Below are 25803 nucleotides of genomic sequence, written 5' to 3' on the forward strand. Positions count from 1 at the left end.
TATTGGATAGATGAAGTGGAAAATGCAGTAGAATGTGCCAGGGATCTCTGATTATATCTGTTTAGAACTGCATCCAGCACTGTTTTACCCAGAGTAGACCCACTGAGCAGCATCCAATGAAAGGGTTCCATTAGTGCAAGGACTTTTGACTACAAAATGGAACTTTTCCTTGTTTTCCCCTCCCCATCCCTAAATCTGTTCTGGCTCACCCTCCAACCCCTTTTGCAGAACAAATCTGGGGATAGGATGTGGGGAGGGGAAGTTCCATTGGTACAAATGGAAACCCTTGCCGTAACAGAACTACTTTGATGGATGGCATCTAGTTAAATTAATGGACCTAAGTGACTCAGCCATTAAATTCAATGAGTTGACTCTATGACTAACACTGGAAACAACCAATATTTTATTTTATTTTTAAATATATACATACTGCTTTTCTCCCGGGTATCAAGGCAGTGTACAACATAAGAGCAAATACATTAAAATTCCATTGAAAATACAATAAAACAGCATACAGGGAGCCACTGAGCAGGTAAGAGGGAGTTCTAGTAAATGCTTGAGCAAACAATTCCTTTTAATTGTTTTAACTTTTTTTAAAAAAAATCAAACTAGGGAAGTTTTTAATGACTGATGTTTTAATGTATTTTTAATATTTTAATATTAATATTTTAATATCCCCAAAGTGGCTGGGGAAACCCAGCCAGATGGGCAGGGTATAAACAAATTATTATTATTATTATTATTATTATTATTATTATTATTATTATTACCCAGTCCCCACAAGCATTCTAGTGACTATATTTTGTGTGTGCATTAGCTGAGGCTTCTGAACTGCCTTTAAGGGCCGCCCTACATTGAAAGTATTACAGTAGTAACAAGTATGTGTGTAACTGAGGCCAGTATGCTTTCCTCAGATTGGGTTGCACTGGTGAGCCAGTCTTAAGACCTTAAGATAAGCCTGCTGGATCATGCATCTAGCCCAGCATCCTGTTCTCATGGTGGACAGCCTGTGGGAAGCCCATAATCTTGAACTGAGCGCTACAGCACTCTCCCCAGCTGTGATTCCCAACAGCAGGCATTCAAAGGCATACTGCAGCTGACAATAGTGGTAGATCATAGCTTGCAGCCATTGAGAACCCTCTCCTCCATGAATTTGTCCAAACCTCTTTTGAAGCTGTCTATGTTGGTGGCCATTGCAGCCTCCTGTGGGGATGAAGTACATAGTTTAACTATGCACAGTGTGAAAGAAATACTTTCTTTTGACATTGACAGCCTTGGCTGTTAAAAAGCATCTCTAGTCACTGATGTCATTTGAATCACTTAACCTGATTGTATCCACTGTCCTACAATGTGTAGATCCTGTATGCTAAAATATGAGAAATATATTGGGCGATTGAGCTTGAACGGCTCTTCCAGTTTATTTCTCCATTCCCCCGAAGCAGCCAAGTGTCTGCAATCTTCAAAGTCAATATTAGTATTTAAGTTCTGGTTGGGACAGTGAACTGATGGGATACTTTGCCCTGAGTGCCCTCCTTATAGGGCATCAGTGGCAAAGTCCCACATGCAAAGCCAAGCAAGGTGCCAGGAGAAAACAGCAGCGATTTGGGTGATCTTTCACCCAGTTCCAGAAGAAAATGAGAGAAAGCTAGACAACATTTTCTGTTAAACTTAAGAGCTTTGCTGTCAAGACCCTGAAAAAAAGTATTGATAGATAGATAGATAGATAGATAGATAGATAGATAGATAGATAGATGATAGATAGTATTTATTCATTATATTTCTATTCCACCTTTCCTCCCAGGAGCCCAAGATGGTGCAGCTAGTTTTCCTCCTCCCCAGTTTATCCTCACAACAACCTTGCAGGGTAGGTTTGGCTGAGAGTGGGTGACTGGCCCAGGGTGAGTTCCATGACTGAGTAGGGATTTGAACACTGTCTCCAAGGTTTTAATCCAACACTCTAGTCCACCACTGTGCACAATAGTTTTTCATGGAAACTGAACTGTAGTGGACTGGAAACAGCACTGATTGCAATAAAATCAGGTTGAGGAAAGATAGTTTCTGGAGTGTTTTCTCAGAATAACTGTGGGAGAAGGACATCCTTGAGAATATTTGGTGATATGCCTCAATTTCTTTGCCTACAAATAGGGTTAATTTGGGTGTGCCATTTTTGCTAAGCCCTGGTTTGAAAATGAGCTTATTTTTTTCTTATGACAGATTAATCCTTGTACACAGGAAGTTGCCATATTGAGTCAGACCATGGATCAATCTAGCTCAGTATTTTGGATTGGCAGTGTTTCTGCAGGTTCTCAAAGGTCTTTCACAGTCCCATAGTGAGATGCGAGGAACAGAAGCTTGGAGTTTCTTCCTGCAAATAGTGTGTTCTCCCATTGGTTTTTTCCTCCCATTAGGATAACCTTTGCCTGTGTCCCACACCTGAAGCCAGGTGAGTGACTAGTAGGTGCTGCCAGCTCAAAACAGCCTCACAATTCAAACTGGAAGGTCCAGTGAGCCAGAGATTTCACCACCACCGAACCAAAGCGTCATTCCTCCAATGTACACTGAACTGGGAGCAAGTGGGACTTACTTCTGAGTAATCAGGATCGTGCTTCTCTCATGGTCCCCCTTCTACAATTTGTAACCTCCCCAACTGACCTAACTGACAGGTGAGCAGAGAGCACATTCTTGGACAATATGCAACCAAACGAGGCTTTTCAGAAAGGCCACCTTTGGGTGAACTCAACGCCCCAGGGCGCTTTGCCTTGTATGATTGGGAAAGCTCAGTCCTTATGTGGATATCAGATAGTGCTCTGGGAAAGACAGTCACAGGACAAAGTTCTGTCTAAAAAAAGAAAAAGAAACATGGTTGGATTCTCCATGCCACCCAATCTCAAATCACCTCTAAACACGAAGTCATTAAACTTAAGGTTAAAGATGTTGTGTCCCCCTGTCCTACGTCCCAAATGCAGCTGCTAGGTGTCTAGCAGACATGGAATCGTGGAAAGATTATCATTCTCTGCACTGTTCTTGGTCTGCAGTGTTATTCTTCCTGGCTGGGAAGTCAACGCTGGGCCACAATGGCCCCTGCAGCCAACGAGTTTCAAGTAAGGTTGCTTGCTGATTCCAAGCTTCTCGAGTGAAGCTCTTGGACAGCAGGGAGCTGATTAATGAACCCAAAGATTTCAATATACTTCTCTCTAACACCAACGCTCTTGGAAAGCTCTTGGTCAGCTGGGAAACAAGGCAGAGATGCCCAAATGCAAGGTGATGCACATTCAAGGTGATGGAGGAGGAGGAGGACTTCAAAGCACCACGCAGGACTTGCAAAGACCTTCCCTGAGGTGGTGAGGCTCATTTGACAACAGCAAGGAACTGAGTCTTTAATGTCAGTGGCCCAGTCCCCGAGAACACTCTGCCAATAGAAATTCAGCAGCCACCTTCTGTGCCAACTTTTAAACGTCTGCTGAAAATGTTTCTGTTCCATCAGGCTTATGCAGGCAAGTAAGACTATAATTAGCTGGTTTCTGATTTTAACATGCTTTTTAATGTAAGGTTTTATATATACTTGTTTTTAAGCTACCAGATTTTTTAAAAAACGAATAGTGGCACATAAATACTTGTATACATAAATAAACAACAAAGAGGCCTGTGTGGTGTTTTGGAGTGCTGCTTCTCAGCTGATGGTCACTGCTTCAAAGCCCCAAGCAGGACTCTTTGCAATGAACAAGGGGTTTGCAAAGCATCCAGCTTGGTTTTTCACAAGTCCCTTGGAAGATCAGCCAACTGCAGAGTTCCCCATGCATAACTCTATAGCACAGCTAATCTCAAGTCAGCACTAGTCAGCTGATAGGCCCTGGCTTCCAAGTTCTGCTTTCTGATGGGAGTTACTGTGCTCTGGAGTTCCCTGTGGGTGACTCAGTAGCGCAGCTGATCCCAGCAAACATTCCTTGCCAATGCACAGCCAGGAGTGCATTTTAAGGTTCCCAATTTTGCACTGGCAGCCACATCTACTGCTGCCCTTCACCTGACGTAACAGGAGGCGGCAGGTGTGGGGCAGGTGAGTGTCGTCTAGGGAAAACTGCCTCGTAGGCCCAATTCAAACCCATGCGGGGCCAAAGAAGGCCCGTAGGCCGTAGGTTCCCAACCCCCAATGTACACCCTCCTCAGCTCCTTGGAGGAAGGGAAGGACAAGAATGCAATAAATAATACTTTCATCCTGAGACACTAAAGGAAGTATAAGAGCCTGAGGCCAAAATCTGGTTATTTGCATTAGCTTGAGGCCACAGCCACCTCTTCCAGTAAACAGCCACCCTTCCGTATGGTAATTTGACGTCAGTGAAATTCCAATACCATTATTAGTAATTTATGTGTATTTGCTCTATAGACCATAGACATCAGATACAGTATAGTGGTACCTCTGGTCAAGAACTTAATTCGTTCTGCAGGTCCGTTCTTAAGTTGAAACCGTTCTTATCCTGAGGCACGCTTTCTCTAATGGCGCCTCCCGCTGCATGTGCACCTCTGGCATGCCACTTCCGCTCACATCCTGGGGCAAAGCTTGCAACCAGGAGCAGCTACTTCTGGGTCAGCGGAGCTCGTAACCAGAAGTGTTCGTAACCAGAGGTACCACTGTATAGGGTTATCATGGCAACCACAGCAGAGAGAAAAATATAATATACATGCACACAGAGTGTGCTACTGAAAAAAGGCATCTTACAAAGGCTGTGTGTACATCTTTATCTCGCCTGCCCCACACAGGCCAATTACCAGATGTCACCATGCTGGTGCACTGTGAGGTCCCTCTGGTTGTCAAGAATCCTGTGCTGCTGCCATTGGCATGGCCTTAGCCAGGAATTTTGGGGGGGGGCAATAGTTAAGTTTTCCTATTGTTTTACTTGATCTAGGGGGGCAGCTGCCCCTCCCCTCCCCCCGCCCCCTTGGCTATGCCCATGGCTGCCAATCAGCTGATCATGGGCGCTTCAGAGCACTGAGCAGGGTTCTTCGTAAGGAGCCAGGGGCTTGCAAACAGCCTTCAAGGATTGGCTGACTGAGGAGTTAGAACAGCTGATCCCATGGTGCTTTGCTTTCTGGTGGCATATATGCATTTTTAAAATGCAGACACCACCCCAGTTTATACATTTTTGTACCCATTACGTGGCTGGAGAACTGCATTATAAAAGTGCAAATTTCAAAAGATGGCTGCTTTTCGGTTCATATACTGTTCCAGAAAGTAAGTTTTGAGGTGAGGATTTCCAAAGGACAATCAGTTTCATCATAAGTTGCACCCCTCCGCCTCAGTCAGCTCTGGGGCTTAAATAGCTTTGCGGTTTTAAAAAAGTCATCTTTAATATCCACTGTACTAGTTAATCCGCACCCTTCTGAAAGCCTACCTGTCTTCTCTCTCTTCCCCATCTGTTTTTCTGGTGCGGGAGCAGGTCCTGCACCAGCAGTTGGCCAAGTCAAGCACTGGCCAAGCATCTCAGGGCACATCTCTGGCCTGATCCTGTCATACCACCATTTCCCATCCTCCAAGCTGAACCCCTGGATGTTTTCCAGTAAATCTAGCTAGCTAGCTAGCTAGCTAGCTAGCTATCATCTACCTATCACATATTTAACCTAGCTTTCCTACAAGGAGTTGAGTATGGCAAAAATTATGGGACGCAGGTGGCGCTGTGGGTAAAACCTCAGTGCCTAGGACTTGCCGATCGTGTGGTCGGCGGTTTGAATCCCCGTGGCGGGGTGAGCTCCCGTCTTTCGGTCCCAGCTCCTGCCCACCTAGCAGTTCGAAAGCACCCTTAAGTGCAAGTAGATAAATAGGTACCACTTTATAGCGGGAAGGTAAACGGCATTTCCGTGTGCTGTGCTGGTGCTGGCTTGCCAGAGCAGCTTTGTCACGCTGGCCACGTGACCCGGAAGTGTCTTCGGACAGCGCTGGCTCCCGGCCTCTTGAGTGAGATGAGCGCACAACCCTAGAGTCGGCCCGTATGGGCAGGGGTACCTTTACCTTTACCTTTATGGCAAAACTTGTTCCTCTCCCCATTTTTATCCTCACAACAACTCTGCGAGGTAGGCTAGGTCGAGACACTGTGTCTGGCCTAAGGTCCTCCTGTGAGCTTCATGGCAGAGTGGGGATTTGAACCCTGCTCTCCCAGGTTCTAATCCAACACTCTAACCACTACACTGCACTGACTTACAAATTTACTATGTTCATAGATCTAAAGTCTGGATGGGATTCCATAGATCAATGGGCTGGAGTATCTTAAGATGGTACCATGAATGGGAGCCAAACTTAGTTCCCATTCAAAAATGCCACCCCATGTCCATTGTGGGAGTATTGGGCGGAGGGCAGTGGAGAGTGGTACTGCTGCCAAAGCAGAAGTGGCAGAGTAGGCATGTAGAGTGAACCTTGTGCAGGTTGGGTGGTGCTGTTGAGAGGCTGCAAGCAGTGCCATGCCTAGACCTGCCCAAGTCTGGTGCTGACCCTGGTGTCTGTGTGTGTGGCCCAGTTGATCTCACTGCCCCTAGGGAAGGTGATCCTGCTGCTTTTCCTCACAGGGTGGGGTGGAGGGGCCCAGCCCAGCCAGTGAAAGAAGCAATAACTGCAGGTGGCACTCCACGTATTCTTAGTGCAACTATTCAGCAAACTTCTCATTAGCAGGACTGAACGGGCCAAGGCAGGGTGTGCTATGGAATGTACACTGTGGCAAGCATCAACCAGTACCCTCGCTCTGTGTTTTGTAATGAGTGCATAACCTACCAGCATTACAGGCAGCAGATTCTTAGAAGCATGTGGGGCTGGGCATGGGGAAGCAGCCCAACATCCTCTTCTCTAGGTATGCTGCAACTACCTCATAGCATAAATGGAATTTCCTCCACTGTGCAAACAGCATGGGACCAGGTGAAAGTTCTTGGCCATGATGTGATGAAATTCTTGTCGCTGATCTCACCCCTTCACTGCAGCTCCACAGTGCAACAGGAAGAATGTGGGCAGTGTTCACAATGGAAAGAAGTTCTCCGGACAAGCCGTTGCCTAGGCATAAAGGTATTTGAGATTTCAGCAAGTCAGCTGATTGCCTCTGTTTTGCAATTTTTGAAAGTGAGAGGGGAATGGAGGCTAAGTTTTTGTGATGCATAGAATGTTCTTATTATTTATTTATTTTTAATACTGCCCTTCATCCAAAGATCACACAGTGATTTACAATAAAAAAACACAAAAATACACACCATATTAAAAGAAAATAATATGATGGTGGTGACATTTATATCTCACCTTTTCTCACCTTCTCCCCCTCTCCAGTTTATGGGGTAGGTGAAGCTGAGCTACAGCAGCTGACCCTAGGTCACCTAGTGGGCTTCATGGCTGAGTGGGGATTTGAACCCTGGTCTCCCAGGTCATAGTCCAGAGTTTTATCTGCCTTGTAATTTACAAGTCCTATGGAGAACAGTTGAGAACAGGAATTTACAAGTCCTATGGAGTAAGTTTAGCTGAGTAAGTTTAGCCTAGAGAAGGGAAGATTGAGTACAGAGGGGGTGAAAATGGATTCACTTTGTATTTAAGGACAAACCTACAGACTTGCACTTTCCAAAACAAGATGTGAACCAAAATCCAGCCAACTTTCAGAGACATGTAGAAGTAGCCCAACGGTTATGCTTATTGAACTATGTGCACTGACAAGAGATTGTTAGATGATCTCATATACAAACTTTGCAGTATAGGAACCATTGCAAGGGTGTGGTATGCTAAAACTTGGGATAAAAACAGAATGAAAAAGATAAGCTGAACTAATTAGGAAAATATGGGAGAAATTAGAGATTATAAAATTAGTGGCAATGCTGAGTCCCTACAAAAGCATTGCAGAGGAAATGGGCAAGTGGGTCACAGTAGTAACATTTTTTAAAAAAGGTACTGGGCATAACAGATACAGGGCTAAATTATATGTTGCCATAAAGAACTTGTATGGAGGGAGAGGTGTTTGTATGTGTAAAAAACCTCTAACACTTGTGTGGCTGAAATGTAGCTGACGATACAAAAGGAGGAGTCACATATTTTGCTCCGCCTACATTTTTCCTCTGGCTCTGCCCCCCACTGGCACATAAATCCTGCCCTGGAAGGTTGCTCATGAGGGAGAGTGGCCTTTGGGCTGAAAAACATCCCCCATCACTGGTGCATGCCACCTGGCACCTATAGACAATTGGTGCATCTGAAATAAACATGTTAAGAATATTACGTGTATTGTTATGATCATGGTTTCTGGAGTGCCCTCTGTGCCCCACCCTCCAGATGCTAGATGGGTTTCAACTAGGAAAATAGCCTCTCCTGTGGTGCTGCCCTGACTCCAATGACTGGATGCTGGTGTGCAGTTTGTTAAGTGTTAGGTATCAGGCTAGGGCTTTTATTTGCCCAGGCTTTTAAAGACCAGTAAAAGAAAGAAAGAAAGAAACTCCAGTTTTACAGTATTTCTACTTCTGGAGCAACTTTCTTTTTAAAAAAAGAAAAGAAAAAGAAAAAGAAAGAATCCACTCTAACCTCTTGACTGTCATTTGTTTTCAAGTGATTTAAAGAAATTCCAGTGAGTTCAGTGGGACTTGCTCTCAGATCAGTTGTGTTCAGTAATCCCAGCACTGCACTGTTACTGCCCCTTTGGCTCTAGATAACAAAATCTACAAAATGGTCTTCTATGCCTTTGGCACCAGGGGAGTGTCAAGGCTACTTTTTATCCAGTTCTTTTTCATTCTAGGCTGTGTCCCCCAGCAACAGTTACTGTGTAGCTCCATTCATAAAAGTGCGTAAATGACTCGGCTGCTGCTGCTGCTGCTGACTCATGCTTATGAGAGAGTTTCCTAGCCCTGCCCACAAGGCCCTGAGCCCCGCCTCCTCTGGATGGGAGACTTGCCTGTAATATATTTAAACTGCAGCTGGAGAAGGGAGGGCGGGAGAGAAGCAGTTTCTCGAAACAGCCGGCTGGTTCATTCTCTTCTGGCTAGAGGGACACCTGTGACTGACAGGCCTTCCTTGAGATCCAGCAGACTTTTTCCAAGGTAAGATGACACTGGAAGGATGCCAAAAAGGTTTGCTAAGTTGACTGCCAGTCCGCATTGTAAGAAATAAGTGATTTAAAAAGAGGAAGGCACCAGATAACCAAGAATTCACCCTCGTTCATGCTAGGGGAATTTTTTTGGGGTATGAATCAGCCAAGCAGAAGGGAAGCATTCCTCTTGACAAATGGGAGCAGAGAAGTTTCTGCCTTTTAGAAAGCAGAAGGTGGTGTGGAACTGTGGGAAAATGCCCAGGGGACAGTCTCTCCACTGTATATTCAAAACTGAAGTGACCGGAATCAAAGGAGTGTCTGGCGGCATGTGACTTTGCATTCTTGGGACGCACCTGTCAGACTGGTATGGCTGGCAGAACTTTTTAACCCTCTTGCTTCAAAATAGCTGTGTGCAGGCGGAAAAATGCTTTTGTAAAAGGCTATTTGGGTCCTAATGAAATCACTGGTAGCAGAAATGCTATCGCTTACCTTTGCTGTAGGATTTCTAAGATACAGTTTCTTCAACTTGGAAGCATCTCCCTGACTCCAGTGGCCAAACGTGGGTGAGCCTGGCGTGGTTTGGCCAGAGAGAGGTCTCTCTGCTGAGTACGGTTATGTAATGTTATCACCACAGCGGGATATTGGTGCTGGCAGCGGGAATGTGGAATCTGCAGATCAGTTACAAAGGAGTGGAAAGATACCAGAGAGCAATTTCAAGGGATCAAAGGCCAATTTCACAACTCTGAAGTCATCCTGAATAATGAACTCAGGTTTATGTATTTAGCACACTTTTTCTCTGCTGGCAACTATGGCGTGCCATAAAATGAGGACAGAAAGGGCAATATTTCACATGCATTTTGCATTCAGACCGTGTTCTTAATGTACGGCAAGACTTGGCCCTCTTAAGATGTTTGCAGAGTGCTATATGCTACAGCTGAACAAAAGATAGAATTCTTTGTTCTGTTCAAGGCCGTATTTTGTTACCTTTCAAATAATCTGATCTCTTTTCTTAAGCCGCTCACCTCTTGCTAAGCTTATCTTTCTTCCATTAAGACCTGATGCCTCAGGAAACAAATTTCTTGAAGTTAGATGGCTGAATATGGCCGTTCTTCATTTCTCACAATGCACTCAATCTAGTGTCTCTCTAGGGTCACTGTGGGAAATTAAAAGGGTGTCTAAACCCAGTTGCCCAATGCTGTCTAGAGCTCTGCCAGTGCAGCTAGGTAAAGCCACAAGGACCCAGAAAACAGGACCCATTTAGTTCCGCATTGCCTGTACTGATTGGTGGAGTTTCAGACTGGGGACATTCCCAGCCCTACCTCAAGATGCCAGACTTTGAGCATGAGACCGTCTGCATCCAAAACAAATGTTCTGTCACTGAGCTATGGTCCTTCCCCAGGGCTGAGCTCAGGCACTGCAGACCTTGACTCCATCTCTAGCTTGAGCCCACTGTCCTTCACCAGAATACCCAGTGGGGATTGTAGATGTCCACCCCTTGTTATCTTGCTCACTGTATAAGGAACATAGGCAGCTGCCTTATATTGAGTCAGACCATTGATCTGTAGTGGCTCTCCAGAGTTTCAGGCAGGGTTTTGTCCTAGCCCTACCAAGAGATACCAGGGATTGAACCTGGGACCTTTTGCATGCAAAAGCTGCTGCTGTACCACTGAGCTATGAGTGCAGTCCTTCACTGAGGAACTCTGCTATTCCAAATGCTCCTCAATGCTCCCCTCTAATCCCCTTACTTAACCTCTTTTACCTTGAAACCATCATGGCCAAGCAATTGACTCGTGGGAACCTGGTATGTGACCTTGCAAAGTGGCAATAAGGCACTACATTGTCTGCTTGGGAACCTGCATGCCTCCAGTGATGAGAAATGAATATTCAGGAGCTAAAGGGCCAGGAGGGATAAGGCTGTTTGAGGTTAAGGTTGGCCTAGATAAGAGACCCTTCTTGAAGTGATATACACTCCTCCTCCCAGAGCAACTGCTGTTGACACAGGATTGAATTGTCAAATTTGTTAGTGTGTGCTTCTGATTACAAGGTGACAAGCAGTTAGAAGCTAAGCCATAGAGATAAGAGTGATGGGGCAACATGGAAGATTGCTGCGACCCTGTATTGTAGCATAATCTTACATAGGCAGCTGTCCTTGTGGGATGCATGTAGCTGATTAACAACCTGAAGCATGGGTGGGGAACTGGTGGCCCTCTAGATGTTGCTGTGGACTACAACACCCCTAACCCTTGACCATTGGCTATGTTGGCCAGGCTGATGCGAGTTGAGGTCCAACAGCACCTGGAGAGACACATTCCTTGTCCTTGACATAAGATGAACCTTGCTGAATCAGGCATAAATTGGGGAAGGACTGTAACTTAGTGGTAGAACATGTGCTTCCATGCTAAGGGCTCAGGTTCAATTTTTGGCACCTCCCAGTAGGGCTGGCAAAGACCGCTTCCTGAGAGCTATTGCCATGGATGAGGAACCCGTGGACCTCCAGATGTTATTGGACTCCTAGAAGCCCCAATGGTCAGGGATGATAGGAGTCCCTACATCTGGAGAGGAACAGCCTTCCTAGCCTTGTTGTGCACAATATTGAGCTTGGTGGACCAATAGTCCAGCTTGGCTTCCAAAAGCAGTTAGCCAGATGTCCCTGGAAAGTTGACACCCTCGGTATGAAGGCAACAGAGCCGTACTTGCCTCCAACTTCTGGAATCTGAAATGCAGAGAACGCCATCTTCTGAATATGGCAAATCTATTGTGGTTGACAGCCACTGATCAGTACCACCTCCATGCATTTGTTTAGTTTCTTTCTTTTAAGTCATCCTAGCCAGTGGCCTTTGCATCTTGTGGCAGTAAGTTCCACTAGTGAATTAGGCATTCTGTGGGGAAAGCACTGTCCTTTGTCTTCCCCAAACTCAGTTCACTCAATGGGTTTCATTGATCTCTGCTATTGTGTGTGTGTGTGTGTAAACTTTCAGTTGGATGGTTCTGGCAGAAAGCCTTAGGTCTGTGACTAAATCTGCCAATTAAGTTACATGTGACTAACAATAATCATTCTAACATAATGGATTAATATATTTCACCTGTCCCTTTTATGAAGATGAGTCAGACAAGGAAAGCACCCCAAGGAGAACATAGAAAGTGAATCATAGCTACAATATGCCTTCTGTGTATGTTCAGTCACAGTTCATACCACTCGAAGTTATTTGTTCTTCATCTCTTACACAGATTGAGGAAAAGGAACTAATCTTTATATGTAATGAAATATATGGATTTGAGCACAACAAACTGAGAAGCCTTGGGATATTTTCCTTACCCCAGACTCCTAAGGCTAAATTGGATGTGACCAGTGATTAAGATCTCTTGTGGCTTGTTTGGGTTTTTCTTAGAGAGAGTAGAGAAAAGGAAACCCCCTTGTGGCTGTTTTAAAGACTGGGGAAGTGGCTTCCCTTGCCCTTATCGAAATCACCTTCTCCTCCAAATTAGCTGTTAACTCTCAGGATGGGGCAGGCAGGCAAGGAATGGCTAAGATTGGGAAAAGGGCAGTGAAGGAAAGGGCTGAACCTCCTCTCCCAGCACTACTTCCCCAGTCTTCAAAGAAGCTATAGGAAACCAATGCGAAAGGTCCTAATTGAAGATCTCCTGTAGGCCTATTCAACCATTCACATGCACACACTCACAGAACTGCGTGGTGCTGGCCCCATTTCTCCTGTCACTTCCTTGTTGCCCATCCCCAGAATCCACCTCGTTGGGGGCTGAAGCATGCGATTAGGAGCCTCCTCTGCTTTTGCTAGTGTTTAAAACTTTTAAGAACTTGGGACCATTTTACTTGATGAATGATGGTGATGGTTTTGATTTATTCCCCGCCCTTCTGCCTGAGGTGCCAGGGCAAGTTGTAACAATTTGAAACCCGCCATTAAAAACAGTTTAAAATGAGTTAGTCACAAGAATAGGGCAGGTCCTAAAAATATAATTTCTCAGGGGCCAAAGGCCAGTGTAAAGAGGTGGGTCTTCATCATATGATGGAGACTGTATAGTGAAGGTGCCCAGCTCATCTGTGGGGAGGGATTTCCACAGAGAAAGCCCTCTCCAGGCCTCCAAACCCACCCTGAACTTCTGAGGAAGGTGGAACTACCAAGAGGTCCCCAAGAGGTCCCGTGGGGATTTCCATATGTGCCCACTTGACTGCTTCGGTCTGCAGTACTCCCACTTCTCCAAATGTGTCTTAATGTGCATTCTGCCCTCGCAATGAATTTTTAACATGACAGTATCTATGCTCTGACATGAGCTGCCTAGTGATGCCAGACAGTCGCTTTCATCGCCCACTAAAAACATTTTTGTCTAGGCAAGTCTATCCAGACATGATTTTGAAATTATGTATTCATGACTGCCGATTTTATCTACATTCGGAAATCTTTCTGTTATGTCTACCTGTTTTTAATGTTGCTTGATTTTATCAGCATTCTCTTATGAATATTTTTAATTAGTTTATAAAATAATACAGAGCATTTTACTTGGAGGGCTTTTTTTTCAATTAAGCAATCTATACATCTTGTTAAGGAAAAATAAAGAAAAAATGTATGCTTCATAAGAAGAGCCTGCTGGATCCGGCCAATGGCCCATCTAGTTCAGCATCCTGTTCTCACAGTGGCCAAACAGATGCCTGCGGACTCCAGCACAAGAGCACTGTCTACTCCTGTTGTTTCCAGCAACTGGTATTCCAGTGTGATCTAGAAGCTGGTTAATCAGGGTTCTAGTTTGTGAGTGTGGAAAGGCATGCTTTCATCTGCAGACGTTCAGTAGCTCATCTCCAAACTTCCCCTCATCTTGTGAAGGGCATAGTGCCTCAACAGGGCTTGTGTCACACACCTAGTTTAGAACTTGGCTTCATACAATTTTAAAGCAGTGGCTGTATTTTTCAGCCTGGTAGCCCTGAAGCCACATTCTGCCTCCAGGTTACAGTAATGCAATGACTTTGAGGAAGCCACATGCCAAGCCCAGGGCTACTTGCCAAACTTATGGGGAAATGTTATTGGAAAGTTGTCAAAGTTCTTTCTCCACTTGATGAGCATAGCAGAAGTGCCTGATTCAATGAGATGTGCTCTGGTGACTAGGCACCTCCAAAAAGAAGAGTTATTTCAAGAATTTCTCCCCCAGCTCACCCACTCCCTTCTCCATTCTTGAAGCTTTGAAGATTCTTTGTTTTCAACAACTCTGGAAAAGCAAAGAGAAGAAAACCAGGAGAACCTATAGCTTGAATTTGGTTGCGTTACTACCTTTGGGTTGACTTAAACATTGCTTGTAGTTGGAAGAATGACCTGCTTCTTGGCTGGTGGTGATGATGGTAGTTCCGCATAGAAGTGATATTGGGCATCGTATAAGCTCTAATTTCCCATGCAAATACAGTGGTACCTTGGGTTAAGTACTTAATTCGTTCCAGAGGTCTCTACTTAACCTGAAACTGTTCTAAACCTGAAGCACCACTTTAGCTAATGGGGCCTCCTGCTGCTGCCGCGCCGCCGGAGCACAAGTTCGGTTCTCATCCTGAATTTCAGTTTTTAACCTGAAGCACTATTTCTGGGTTAGCGGAGTCTGTAACCTGAAGCCTATGTAACCTGAAGCGTATGTAACCCGAGGTACCACTGTAGAATTGCATGAGGGAGTTTGGGGTTGAGACCTTCCTAGCTCCCCCCCCCCCCAGTGTTACTGTCCTTGTGGTATAGGATCTGCACTGTAGACCCTACTCTACTCATGTCAATGTGTAGATGAGGATTCTAAATTGCTCAGGATTCTCAGCGGTTCTTCAGAAGTTCTTCCTCTGACAATGAGGAACTGCAGGTTGCTGGGGTGTCACAGGCCTCCTAAAAAGCACTTGAATCTCACCTTTCGGAGTGGGGAGAAAGACCCAAGATGCAAATTCAAAAACTGGAGTGGACATAGCATGCAGAATTCTTCCATTTTAAAAACTTGGTTGCTGGTGGTACTTCTTTCTGCTCTTGCATGCACATAAGTAGTTTTCCACCATTATCAGGGTGGTGGGAGAGGACAATGTTCTGGTGATAACAAATATTTGCTTGGCTTTATTGTTGCAGACTGACTTGGAGGACCTCAAACTTTGCTGGTGGAGATTGAGCAAGCGCCCAACCATGCTGCATGCACATCTGGAGCAGAGCAGTGCCAAGCCTCTTCCTGTAGTGATCATAGGTAAATATACACTCTGGGGAGTAATCTACATTGGCCAGGGCTCGTTATCTCGCCAGGCCACCATGTGCTCAGCAGCCTCAAGCTGCAGTTCCAAGAGCTATAATTAAAGCAAGAAGTGTCCTGGTATCCCCCCTCCCTTTTTGCTGCCAACACAAGCTTGCTTACTGGAAACAAATGGGGTTGCAGTTCTTTGCATGCAACGGGAATTCGCCGGGACACTCCCCCCCCCTACAGGGACACAGATTGTGGGAAACAGAAGAGTTATATAAAAATGCAAAGGTTTTACCCCCAAAGAGAAACGTCAACAACATCCAGATTAGGACAATCCTTTTATTAAGCAAACCAAAATGTTATGAAAGCGCATGCAGAGTTTTGAGATCTCCAGATCCCTTGATCACAATAAGGGGATGGGAATTGGCTGATACTGGAGCCACAGGGGGGATTTGCATTTAGGCAACAGCCTTAAGACTGAATGTTAGAGGAGAGAGTGGAGGCATTCAGATGAGGCTTTGCTGAGTGCTTTGAGGTCTCATGAGGGACTGCTGACAAGGAGAGGCAAATAATAGTTGAACCTTCATATTTTTGGAAATATAAAATCCAGATGTCTCCATTGTTAGTCACGGGAGTGGGGGGAAAATTTGGGTTGGTTCCATTTTAATGTGAGCCCACCTAATTTTCACTTCCCAAAACTATATGTGAAGCAAAACACAGCTGTTCTTTGAAATTCACACTTCTCCAAATTTTGCAATACAGCTCCCCAATTTACAAACATTTTATGCACAAAAATGTGTATATGAGGAGGAAGTCTGACAAAAATGCATATATTTCTGAAGATGGCATGAAAATTGTATTATAACTGGTGAAACTGATTGCAATAAAGAGGAAAATTATGTGCAAAAGTATGCATATTAGGAGAAATGCACACTAAAATGCTGCCATGTATTTTGTGAGGACCTAAAAATATACCGGTATATATGCTGGTGTGGAAATGTGACAACAGAATTTAAGATTGGAAAACAGCAACTGAGAGAAACAGAAATTGACAGTTTTGTCCATCCCTATGAAAAACAAAGATTCCTCAGTAGCGACAGAGAAATTAGGTGGATTTTATATTAAGGAAGCATTATGTAGGAAAACTGTTTGCTGCTCATTAGTGCTACAATTACTAAGACAGGGGTGGGTGGTCTGACTTGGTCTAAGCTTCCCTTATTCCACCTCTGTTGCTCAAATACTTCACCACCCTTCTCATTTTAATTGTATGAGCAAGCTCAGGAGTAGCCAAGGTGGTGTCTTCCAGATGTTTTGAGCCACAGCTGCCACCATCCTCAGTCAAAATGGCCAATAGCCATGGATTATGGGAGTTGTAGTCCCTAACATATGAAGGGCACCACACTGCTGCCCTGAGCCAGGCTGTAAATATTCTTTTCCCTGCACAGAAGGCAGAGAGGGAACTTCGAGTATTTCAGCCCACTGGTTCTTGACTGCAGCCTAATTGCCTGCTTACCTCCCCTCCTTTCCTTTTCTCCCTCTCCGCTTTCAGCAGTTTAAAAAGCTTGCCAGCCCTTATCTGTGAGCATCTAGCTGCTGGCTGTTCAGAGGTTTGTTTGTTTTTGTTTTGCAAAGAGGAGCTTTACATAATCTGTACTATGCAGGCTCAACTTCAGATGAGAAGCAGGCACTTACAGTAAATGCAGTGGGTTTTGGCCATCAACTTTACTGGACCAAATTGGCCATAAATGTTCTTTGCAGACAAAGATGTACCAGTGTGGGCTCAGAAGTTTCAGCTGGTCACCTGAGCACCCCACAGGCTTTGGATAGCATGGAGGTGGATGGCGTCCCTGCGAATATTAAGTGTCTGTGCCTGAGACCTTCTTTGGTTGATGCTAAGCAGAGAGGGGAGAGGGAGCACTTTAAATATAGCTCCTTGAGAAATCTCTCCTCCCAGCTGGCTTTTACAATGTGGTGACTGTGCCAAATGGCATAGGGATACTAATGCTCTGATAGGTTGCTGTGTCACCCTAACCAGCTTTCTTGCATTATGCAGCTGTTGGTTTGGACACATTCTAGTGAGGAACCGAGCTTCAAAAAGTGGCAGATGGTTAGACAAAGGCCCTGTAAAATATTAATCCAGCTCAGAAGGAGGCTGGGAGACTGAACCCTGTGGAAACTCTGCCTGAAATAGTTATTGGTTTCCAAGGCTGGCTGAAGATGTTGTTACTTTTGTTCTAAATTCATTAGGTGCCCAACAGCTGTTGCTCCTTAGGCGCCGTGGAGGAAAAAATTAAAAGCAGGATAAAAATGGCAGAACCTGACAATGTGCAGCATGAAGGCAGCATTGAACAAATGCAAAAATGAAGCTTGAAAACATCACAAGCAGCAAAACCAATTTTAAAATGCTGGCGACTAAAAACACATTTTTTAAAAAAACACAGCATAGATTATATTTGGTTTTCAGCACCAGCCTTAGCCTTTCAAAGATTTTGCAGTAGCAAACATTTGACAGCAGAATCCAGAGTGTGATAATTGTTGGGAATTAATTGGAGTGTACTTCATGACTTACGTAGTTTTATGAAAGTGGCTATCTTAGGAATATATGAGACTTAATCTGTTGGACAAAAAGCACAGTTGTCAAACAGTAGATAACCAGCAAGCAGGAGTGCTTGCTGGGTGGGGTGGAGCTGCCATCGCAATTTCCCATCAGGTGGACTGTTTCTTGCACCTCCCTGTCATCTCACCCCTTCCTCTTCCGGTAAGCAACAGCAACCCTTCTGCAGGAAAGCTGCTGTTGCGGCACTATACCACCTGCCATACCACATTGGATAACAGGGGCTGGCAGGTGGCAAACTATGTGTGATCAATTTCTGGAACCCTGTGACTTAGAGGGAGAACATTTGATGCTTTGCCTCCAGCAGCAGAATGTCTTGGGCCTGTTTGATGAGCAGAAGAACCTTCCCAAGACCTGGGACCTGAGCCTCCATCTCTGGATAACACACTGTGCCTTATGGAGCCATCTAATTTCTCTTTCAGGAAATGGCCCTTCGGGGATCTGCTTATCCTACCTACTGTCTGGTAACATTCCCTATGTCCGAAGGAACCCTGTTCATCCGAATCCCATTCTGCAAAGGAAACTGGAAGAGACACCTGAGGTTTCCATCTTAGACCAGGTTGGTACAGCTCCCAGCTCCCTTGGTTCATCCTTCAACAGAGGGAATTAGGGCTCTAAAATGATTCTCTACTTTAGAGCTAGTGAAGCATGGCCTTGTTAGGGGCAGCCTTGTATATTAAAGCAATCGCCCGGTAGGCACGAATGAGGCACCCACCTCCCCTATGTCAGGTGTGAGATGACTAAAGACTCGGCTCGGCCAAAGCAAGGGTTGTAGGCACCATCAATCAGCTTATTGGTGGTACCAGTACTTTGTGAGATAGTCCTTTGCAAGAAGCAGCCTTTGGCTAATTGCCGGGCCTTGCCGAGGTGCATGGTGCTTATGCAAGTCCTGACAATTGTCTGATCACCCACGTGGCAAAAATGGCTTGTCTCATGCCACTGTGCTGTCAAGTGATGGAAAGGTGGATGGGGTAGCCCACCTGTCAGACGTGGCCTATGAGGTGTTTATGTGTGAAGGAGATAAGGACCTCTGTTCCATATCCATGCATTAAATAGTGTATCTAGGGTATAAGGAGTGCCACTTAGAATAAACAGGAAAGGGATTGTATATTCATCTAGCATTCATTCATTCATGGCCCACTTTTTTCTCCAAGGTGCTCCAGGTAGTACACATGGTTCTCCCCCTCATCATTTAACCCCTGCAACAACCCTGTGAGGTACTCAGGCTGAAAGGCAATGACTGGCCCAAGGTCACTGAGTGAGCTTCATGCTAAGTGGGGATTTGAACCCTGGTCTCCCAGGTCCTAGTCTGACACTCTAACCACTATGCCCCACTGGGTCTCGAGATGACTGCCCACAACTAGGCCTTCTGAATCCAGAATTTGTGATGATTAAAATATTGTGTTGCTCAAGAGTTCTCTCTTTCCCTCCAGGATATTGAGTACCTATCTGAAGGTCTGGAAGGGCGATCCTCCAGCCCAGTTGCTCTCCTTTTTGATGCCCTGATGCGTCCGGATACTGATTTTGGTGGGACTGCAGATTCAGTCCTTGCTTGGGCACATCAACCTCACAGAGCCATTCCTCATCTGGTTCTTGGCAAAAACCTTCCTGGAGGAGCCTGGCATGTAAGTGCAATTCTGTATATTGGATCCTTTAAAACACTGGCAACAGTTTGTTGACCCATCTTAAAAGTGGTTGGTTCCTTAAGGCTCAACCCAAGCTGATCTTTTCATCCATGAGGGATGACCCATCACAGGAGTGAAGAAGCTTTTACAACCCAAGGGCCACATTACCTTGTAGAGAACCTTCCAGGGACCACATGTCTGTAGGGTGTGGGATCACAGGCAAAAGTGGGCAGGGCAGTGGGCATGGGTCTTACCTTTGAATGATAGGGTAATTTTCAGCCACACAAAGTCAGAGAGCTATACCCACAGCTCTCTATCCCCAGCAAGCAAGCGACATTACCACACTTTCAGGCAAAAGCTTTCGGGGGTGTGTGTGTGTGTGTGTGAAGTAGGCTTGGTGAGAAGGCCTGGCTTGGGAAGAATCACAAGAGCCTGAGAGGGTGTATTTGGCCCCTGAGTTTGAGGTTCACCACCCCTGGCCCACTGCAATTTGCAAGATGGCTAGACTTTTTCAGTTCAAGGTTGAAATATGTCAACTAACTATGGAGTTATGGGATGTGCTTGAACTGCAATTTATCTGAGCAAGTTCTGAGCTGTTTATATGTATTCCTGCTCTATCAGTGAACTCCAGCAGGAAGAAATAATGGTAGAAAGCATGTGCTGGATTTGCTAGACGTAAGCCAATTTAGTCCCTGTGGCAGGTTTCTAGATGTTTTGGACCACAGTTCCCATCAGCCCAGGCCAACACAGCCATGTGGGTTAGGATTGTTGGTAGTTGAAGTACAAACATGTGGTGGACACTCTGTTGATGAAGGCTACTCTGTGGCTCTGCATATTTATGACAAGCCAAAGGAAGACTGAACATTCCACTTAATCTCTTGCAACACCCACATTTATTATTAGAATAGGCAAAGGAATTAGAGGGGTGGCCAGAGACCCCATGAGACTTGCTACACTGCAGTGCAGTTTTCATCCACCTCCAGCCATAATTCATTGATTTATGTGCTATCTTCATTCTTTTTTTAGTCTATCGAGGGATCCATGTTCACACTGAGCCAGGGAGACTGGATGGGGCTTCCTGACCTGCAGTTCAAAGACTGGTTGAGTAAGAAGAAAAGGTACGCTTGCTCTTGGATGAAAATAATCAAATGAGAAGCTTTCCTTATTATTTCTTGCATTTATATCTCACCTTTGCTCCAAGGTGCTCATAGTTCTCCCTCCCCCAATTTATGACAGCCCTGTGAGGTAGGCTAAGCTGAGAGACTGCCCCAGGCTGACCTAGTGAGCTTTGTGGCTGAGTGGGGATTCGAACTCTGATCTCCCAGATGCTAGTCCCACACTCTAACCATTGCCTCACAGTGGCGCTGTACATAGTAGGCCCAGTAGATCCAAGGCATCGTGTTACCTGTCCTATTATGACCATCCATGATCAAAGAACCTCTTGACTGCACAAAAGCAAATAAATGCATGTAAAAAAGTCCTCCTTGTTGCAGTCTAGTCACTGTGAAGGAATTTTTTCAAATGCCTTATTTGGGATGTCTTGCGGGAGGCACTATTCGGCTGGTATGGGGAGGAAAGGTGGCTTTGCCTCTGCCTAGCGTTTTGCTTGTAATCCACCCAAAGCCCTCTGGGTAAAACTGATTAACTGTAAATGGGATGTTCCACCTCAGTTCTGCAGGTGCAGACTGAGTCAACAAGCAGTCAGTTGAGTGTACAAGCCCAAACACAAAAGATAAGTAGAACAAAGATGCAAAAGGAACTACTGTAACCTTGAATACAACCCACAGAATCTGATAACTGGGCGTTCTTTTCTGTGGGCTGTAGTTATCATGAATTCTTTTCTGTGGGCTGTAGTTATCATGAATTCTTTTCTGTGGGCTGTAGTTATTATGAATTGGGCACCTTGCAGTGAACTCCACTGAAGCTGGCTGTATTTTGAAGTAGAAGCGTAGGCAGCTGACTTATACCACGTCAGAGCAAAGGTACCCCTAGTTCAATGCTGCCTACACCAGTGTTCTTCAGCCTTGGTACCCAAATGTTGCCCCATCATCCCTTGTTGGCTAAGGGTCATAGACCAGCATGCTCCAACCTTGAGGCTCAAGACATTGTTGGACTACAATCCCCATAATCCCCAGCCAGAATAGTCAGTGATCAGGGATGATGGGGGTTATAGTCCAGTGATAATTAATGATCCAATGTGGAAGGTAGGCTGCTTTAAAAGTTAAAATGTGTACCTTGAATTTGCCTCAATGACACCTTGGTGAGCAATGCAAGGTAGTGAAGATTAGCCTGAATAAGTTGCCATAGGAAATGTGTTCCTTGATCATCTGTCTGTACTGATAGTCATATTCTTGTTACAGGGGCTTCAGAAATAACAGGGCGACTGCAGGAGACATAGTCCAGTATTATCAGTACTATGTGGCAAAGAAAGGGTTAAAGAAAAACTTTCGCTGTGGAACTCTTGTGACGTCTGTAAAGAAACTGAGTGTGGATGTAGACTCCTGCTACAACAGTCAAAATCCACAAACCAACCCCCAGGTAGACAGTGGGAGCCTCTTCCAGGTTGATGGGTTTCTCACGACGGTCAGTGGTACACAGCCCTTCTCTGTGTATGCGGAAAATGTGGTTTTGGCCACAGGGACATACGACAGCCCATCCCGCTTAGGGGTGAAAGGAGAGCACCTTCCATTTGTCCACCACACGCTCTCCGCCCTTGAAGAAGCTGTAAAGAACAAGGAGATTGGCATGATGTCTGACCCGATCCTGATTGTTGGCGCTGGGCTCACTGCGGCAGACGCCATCCTCTTTGCTCACCATTGCAACATCCCAGTGATCCACGCCTTCCGCAGAAGGGTCAACGACCCAGCCCTCATCTTCAACCAGCTCCCTAAGACAATGTATCCCGAGTACCACAAAGTCCACCAGATGATGAAAGAGCAGGCCATCCCTTACCCGGGGCCATATGAATGCTATGTCAGCCTTCCTGAGCACCACATTGTCACCTTCACAGAGGACAGGAAATGCATCTTTTGCGATAAGAGCGGCCGCCAGAAAATACACAACATCTCCATGGCTTTTGTCCTCATCGGCTCCAACCCTAACCTAACCTACCTGCCCAACAACGGTGTGGACTTGGCAGTGGACTGTGAGCAGCCGGTCAGCTCCAAGAGGAACCCCATCGATGTTGATCCCTTTACCTATGAGTCTGTCCACGAGAAGGGACTCTATGCTATGGGACCATTAGCTGGGGACAATTTTGTGCGGTTTGTGCAAGGCGGTGCTTTGGCGGTGGCCAGCTCTCTGCTGAAGAAGGCCCACCCCAACCCCCCATAACACTTGCGGACATTCCCCTTAGAGAAAGACCCATGTCAGCCTTTGAGAAGAGGGGGACTGAACACATGCAAGTCTACCAGATATGAAATCTCTCTATTGTAGCATTCGGTAGGTCTGCTCTGTAAGGCCAGGTCGCAGATTCAAGACAATGTGCTTGCGGGACGTTCGCTTCTCAAGCTGCCACATGCCCAACCTTTTCTCCCTGCTTTACAAGTTGGGGAGGCAGCTCTATGCAGGCTTTGGCACACAAGAAGTGGAAAGGTGCTGGAGCAACTGCTGGTTTCTGAATACTCAGAGTGAAATTGGCAACAGGGTCTTCTCCGAATGTAGATCAGTGTTCGCATTTATTATGAAGATTTCTCTAATCTTCACTGTCCCATTAAAAAATACCATTCTGAACAGCTGTGAAATAGAAAGCATCACTCGAAAAGGGTGTGTGACTTGGATCCAAAGTTGCACAAAGCTGTAAAATTATTTTTATTTTTTTTAAAGCCAGGCAGCGCCTGCGGGTCTCAAACCGCTGGAAGCGATTAGGGGATCTAAGCAATGCTTTGGTTGATGGAACCGCTGGGCTGAGCTAGCTGCTTTATTTATTTATTTTGATACACTAATGGTGCCACTGGGTTTTTCTTGGGCCCATTTGGCAGTAGCCCCTTATTCCCCCAAAGTCCCACAAACTTTGGGGGGATCCTCTAGAGTACATTTTCAGGAGTGTAAGAAGGTTCTGCAGCTAATTGGCAAGTTCCTAAAGGCTCTAAGGACATAACCTGCTTTTGTGGGTTTTCTAAGGGCATCCTGATGTTGAATATTGTGTTGTAGCCCAGCCTTCTCCAACCTGGTTCTTTCCAGATGTTCTGGACTGCAACTCCCATCAGCCAAAGCAGCACAGCCATGCTGTCTGGGGCTGATGGGAGCTGTAGTCCAAAATACCAGTAGAGCACTAGTTGGCAAAGGCTTCTGTACCTGCTGCCCACTGCTCTCCTGCTCTCCTTTAGAGGTGTGGATTTTGAGTAGCCTAGCTAAGCAATCGTGGATGCAACAGCTGAAATCTCAGGAAATCCTTCAACACCCCCTTGTTGACTTTAGGTCTACATGCTGAATTTTATAAACTTAAATTTTGCTGGTTTATAAGCAAAAGGTTTTTCAAAAAGATTTTAAAAGATTTTATATATATATATGAGGAGTATTTTTTGTATACTGTTTTTAAATAAAAATATTTTGGCGTTTTACAAGTGTGTAGTCTCTCCACCCTTAAGCAAAGTTATTGACCCAAATGTGTTCTGTTTAATGGGGATGTATGTAGATTATTCATTGCCAAGGTCAGTGCCTAGCTGGGACACAGAGTACCCAGTTAGCAACATTTTCAACCAGGGAAAGCCAGCTGTAATTTCTGTTTTGATGCACTTGGGTGGCTTAAATAAGTATCTAGGGCTCACATCTCTTTTTATCAGGTAAGATCTGCAGAGCAAACTATTTGTGCCTAAGTTCCTGAATTGCTCCTTTAGCACAGCCAACCTTGGACAGGTTTATCCTTAAATAACACCCCTGAACTTGTGTTAACTTCTGAGTTTACACATTTGAGTGGAGGAAGAGAAGCTATAGTGAGCTGGAAGTCAACCAACCCATGCAAGCTCTTGACCTCATGAATCTCCTTCAGCCATATAGAAGAGGGAAGTGAAACAGAAAATCTGAGCAGATTTGACCACCAGGCTAGAGGTCGAATGGACTGCCTGGTGGTTGGATCTCTGACTCAGTTGCCAAAGTTTAACACAGAGAGAGAAAGAGACTTGGCTTGGCTGTGTTTTCTGTCTGACTTACTGTGCATGCTTTAACTTGTGTAATTTTTTGCATGCACTTTAGGGTGCTGGTTTGCTGAGTTCAGTCCCAGCTACAAACGCTTGAGGAATTAGATACAGTTGTACCTTGGGTTACAGACGCTTCGGGTTACAAACTCTGCTAACCAGGAAGTGGTTGCTCCAGGTTAAGAACTTGGCCCCAGGATAAGAATGAAAATTGCGCGCCAGTGGCAGTGGGAGGCCCCATTAGCGAAAGCACACCTCGGGTTAAGACCCGTTTCAGGTTAAGAACGGACCTCTGGAACGAATTAAGTTCTTAACCCGAGGTACCACTGTATTTGTATGATGCCAAATTATCAAATTAGGAGGAAGCTTCCATCCTGTCTTCACCAGATGACCTGGCCAGGATGGAGGTAGGGGGAGCTGGTCAAGTCAGACTCTGCTCCTCCACCTCCTGAGACCAAGGATAGAAAGAAAAAAAAAGCATTGGCAGAGCCAGCTGGGCTGGAGTCTGAGGGAGATTCAGAAGGTTGGATATAGGTCCTGTCACCAGCATGAACAGATCACCTCACTGCCTGAAGTACCACTTGCTTGCAAGCAGTCTTCTCACTTGAGGTGAGAACTGGTGTCCCCCTTTTCTTTGAAAGCAGAGTGGGAGGGGCGTGCTGGGACAGTGTATTTCCTTAGCCATGTATCCTAGAACTCAGCTTATGAACCATTGAACCACATATCCTGCACTTGGAACTGATGCTGAGAAGATGGGTTGATTTTATCTGCAAAGGATTTGGGGATTTCCCAAGCTGAGAGTAATAATCTTTCATCCAAGAAGGGAGCCAGGGCAGGAACTACTTTCAGGTGCAGTTTGGAGATCACGGAGTGAAAATGGTTAAACCAAACTAGTTCATTCCAAGCAGTGACCCAGGCCAGAGCATGTAAAAATGACACTGGCTGGACATTGGCAGACTCATCCATCCCTAATCTCAGCAAGCCACTTCACACAGCGCAGCTTGTATAATGGCTCCACAGCTGCACTCACAGGCTTGGGAAGCAAGGTGGTTGCTAGTAGGTGGAATTTCTTGCTGCGGGGCTTTGTGCTGACCTCTGCTTTCCTGGGCAACTCTATGTATGATCCGCTCCAAGCACCGTCTCTTGGCCCCCACCCAACTTCCAGGATTTCTGAAAGTGAAAGTTGATACATTTAGCGTCCTGCAAGG

The 25803-nt window shown here is 45.4% G+C and overlaps 1 protein-coding gene and 1 long non-coding RNA gene across 3 annotated transcripts; one reads left to right on the forward strand and one right to left on the reverse strand.

Moving 5' to 3' along the window:
* Positions 1 to 1759: 1759 nt before the first annotated feature.
* Positions 1760 to 9639, reverse strand: LOC144328427 (uncharacterized). The gene is made up of 3 exons (XR_013393655.1): positions 9516 to 9639; positions 6751 to 7027; positions 1760 to 2835 (listed from the first exon to the last, which is right to left on the reverse strand). It is a non-coding gene; the product is annotated as an uncharacterized LOC144328427 (long non-coding RNA).
* On the forward strand, positions 7016 to 24025 carry OSGIN1 (oxidative stress induced growth inhibitor 1). 2 transcript variants are annotated; one of them, XM_077931749.1, is made up of 6 exons: positions 7016 to 7039; positions 15119 to 15230; positions 18258 to 18394; positions 19269 to 19460; positions 20487 to 20578; positions 21821 to 24025. In XM_077931749.1, the coding sequence occupies exons 2-6, from the start codon at positions 15173 to 15175 to the stop codon at positions 22791 to 22793; spliced, it is 1452 nt and encodes a 483-aa protein (XP_077787875.1). In that variant the 5' UTR covers positions 7016 to 7039; positions 15119 to 15172; the 3' UTR covers positions 22794 to 24025. The 2 variants fall into 2 exon arrangements, with proteins under 2 accessions (XP_077787875.1, XP_028595383.2); XM_028739550.2 differs by lacking the exon at positions 7016 to 7039 and adding an exon at positions 8882 to 9036.
* Positions 24026 to 25803: the final 1778 nt, after the last annotated feature.

Source organism: Podarcis muralis, chromosome 7 (genome assembly GCF_964188315.1).
Source record: "Podarcis muralis chromosome 7, rPodMur119.hap1.1, whole genome shotgun sequence".
NCBI classification, from domain to species: domain Eukaryota; kingdom Metazoa; phylum Chordata; class Lepidosauria; order Squamata; family Lacertidae; genus Podarcis; species Podarcis muralis.

Bases quoted from the DNA above. Each gene is read 5' to 3' on its own strand.
- OSGIN1 (XM_077931749.1), top strand. From the start codon at position 15,173: ATGCTGCATGCACATCTGGAGCAGAGCAGTGCCAAGCCTCTTCCTGTA. The intron at 15,231-18,257 runs GTAAATATACAC...TTTCTCTTTCAG, and splicing joins TCTTCCTGTAGTGATCATAG to GAAATGGCCCTTCGGGGATC. The intron at 19,461-20,486 runs GTAAGTGCAATT...TTCTTTTTTTAG, and splicing joins TTCCTGGAGGAGCCTGGCAT to TCTATCGAGGGATCCATGTT.